Source organism: Fukomys damarensis, unplaced genomic scaffold, assembly GCF_012274545.1.
Source record: "Fukomys damarensis isolate Sample0158 unplaced genomic scaffold, DMR_v1.0_HiC HiC_scaffold_15, whole genome shotgun sequence".
Lineage (NCBI taxonomy): Eukaryota > Metazoa > Chordata > Mammalia > Rodentia > Bathyergidae > Fukomys > Fukomys damarensis.
The window spans coordinates 18411558-18412508 of NW_022900927.1; the positions used below are offsets into that span (position 1 = coordinate 18411558).

The 951-nt window shown below is 61.6% G+C and overlaps 1 protein-coding gene across 1 annotated transcript in view; it reads left to right on the top strand.

Annotated features, from left to right (window-relative positions):
- The first annotated feature begins 695 nt into the window (after nt 1-695).
- The window catches only part of Tamalin (trafficking regulator and scaffold protein tamalin), a 14884-nt gene continuing 14628 nt past the window's right edge, over nt 696-951 (top strand). The window contains exon 1 of the mRNA XM_010628617.3: nt 696-944. Coding sequence (XP_010626919.1) covers nt 848-944 — 97 coding nt within the window. The 5' untranslated portion in view covers nt 696-847. The remainder of the gene's footprint in view (nt 945-951) is intronic.

Below are 951 nucleotides of genomic sequence, written 5' to 3' on the forward strand. Positions count from 1 at the left end.
TCCTGTGAGTCAAGAGTCAGCGCCACAGTAAGGATGCGCCTGCAGTGTCCGGAGCTGAGGACAGGTTTCTCCTGCAGGGACCACTCCAGACCTGCAAGGGGATGAGCCAGAATTAAGCCCCTGCTTTCAGGGTTTCGCCTCTTCCCTTTGCGTAGACGCAGGAAGGAGAGGCAGCCTCTTTCAGCTCTCTGGGATAGCAGTGTAAAGGGGAAATCCCCGTTCCTCTCAAGTCCCTGGGGGCTTCTGCGCTGTCAGTTCAGAGGCATCAGCTCCCTCCTTCCGGACTGCAGCCCCACTCCCACCCCACCCCCTCAAAACCCGGCGCCCTCACTCCCCACTCCCGCCTCAATAAGTCTCTTGCAGACCTCACCCCCCGCATCTTCTAGAATCTTACCCCCAGGACCCCAAACTTCCTTATATGACCCCCTTACTCTTCCTCCTCTCCATGAATCACTAAATCTATCCACTCCCAAATTTCAAATCTCACCCCAGGAAAGCTCCTTCGAGACACCCTCCAGGAATCACATACAATCGTGCTTCCGCCGGGATGGCATCTCTCCTCCTGCTCCCCTCGGTGCCTGGGTTTCTCGCGCTTAGCCTGCAGGTCCTCAAGTTTCCCCAATCTGACCGGCCGTCGAATGCGGCGCCCTGGGCTCCCGCGACCAAACTCACCCCGGGGCGGAGCAGGCAGCGTTGTGGGCGGGTCCACAGGAGGCCTCGCCCCTCGAGCTCTGGAGCCTATAAAGGGAAGCGACCCCGCGTCCAGCCGGGCTGGTAGCAGCTACTCGGCGCCAGCGTTACCAGCTGGGTAGATCCCCGCTTCCTAGGGGTATCCCGGGCCGTAGCCATGACCCTCCGCCGACTCAGGAAGCTGCAGCAGAAAGAGGAGGTGGCCGCCGCCCGGGCTCCGGACTCGGAAGCTGCTCCAGCCCCGACCCCCTCGGGTCCCCC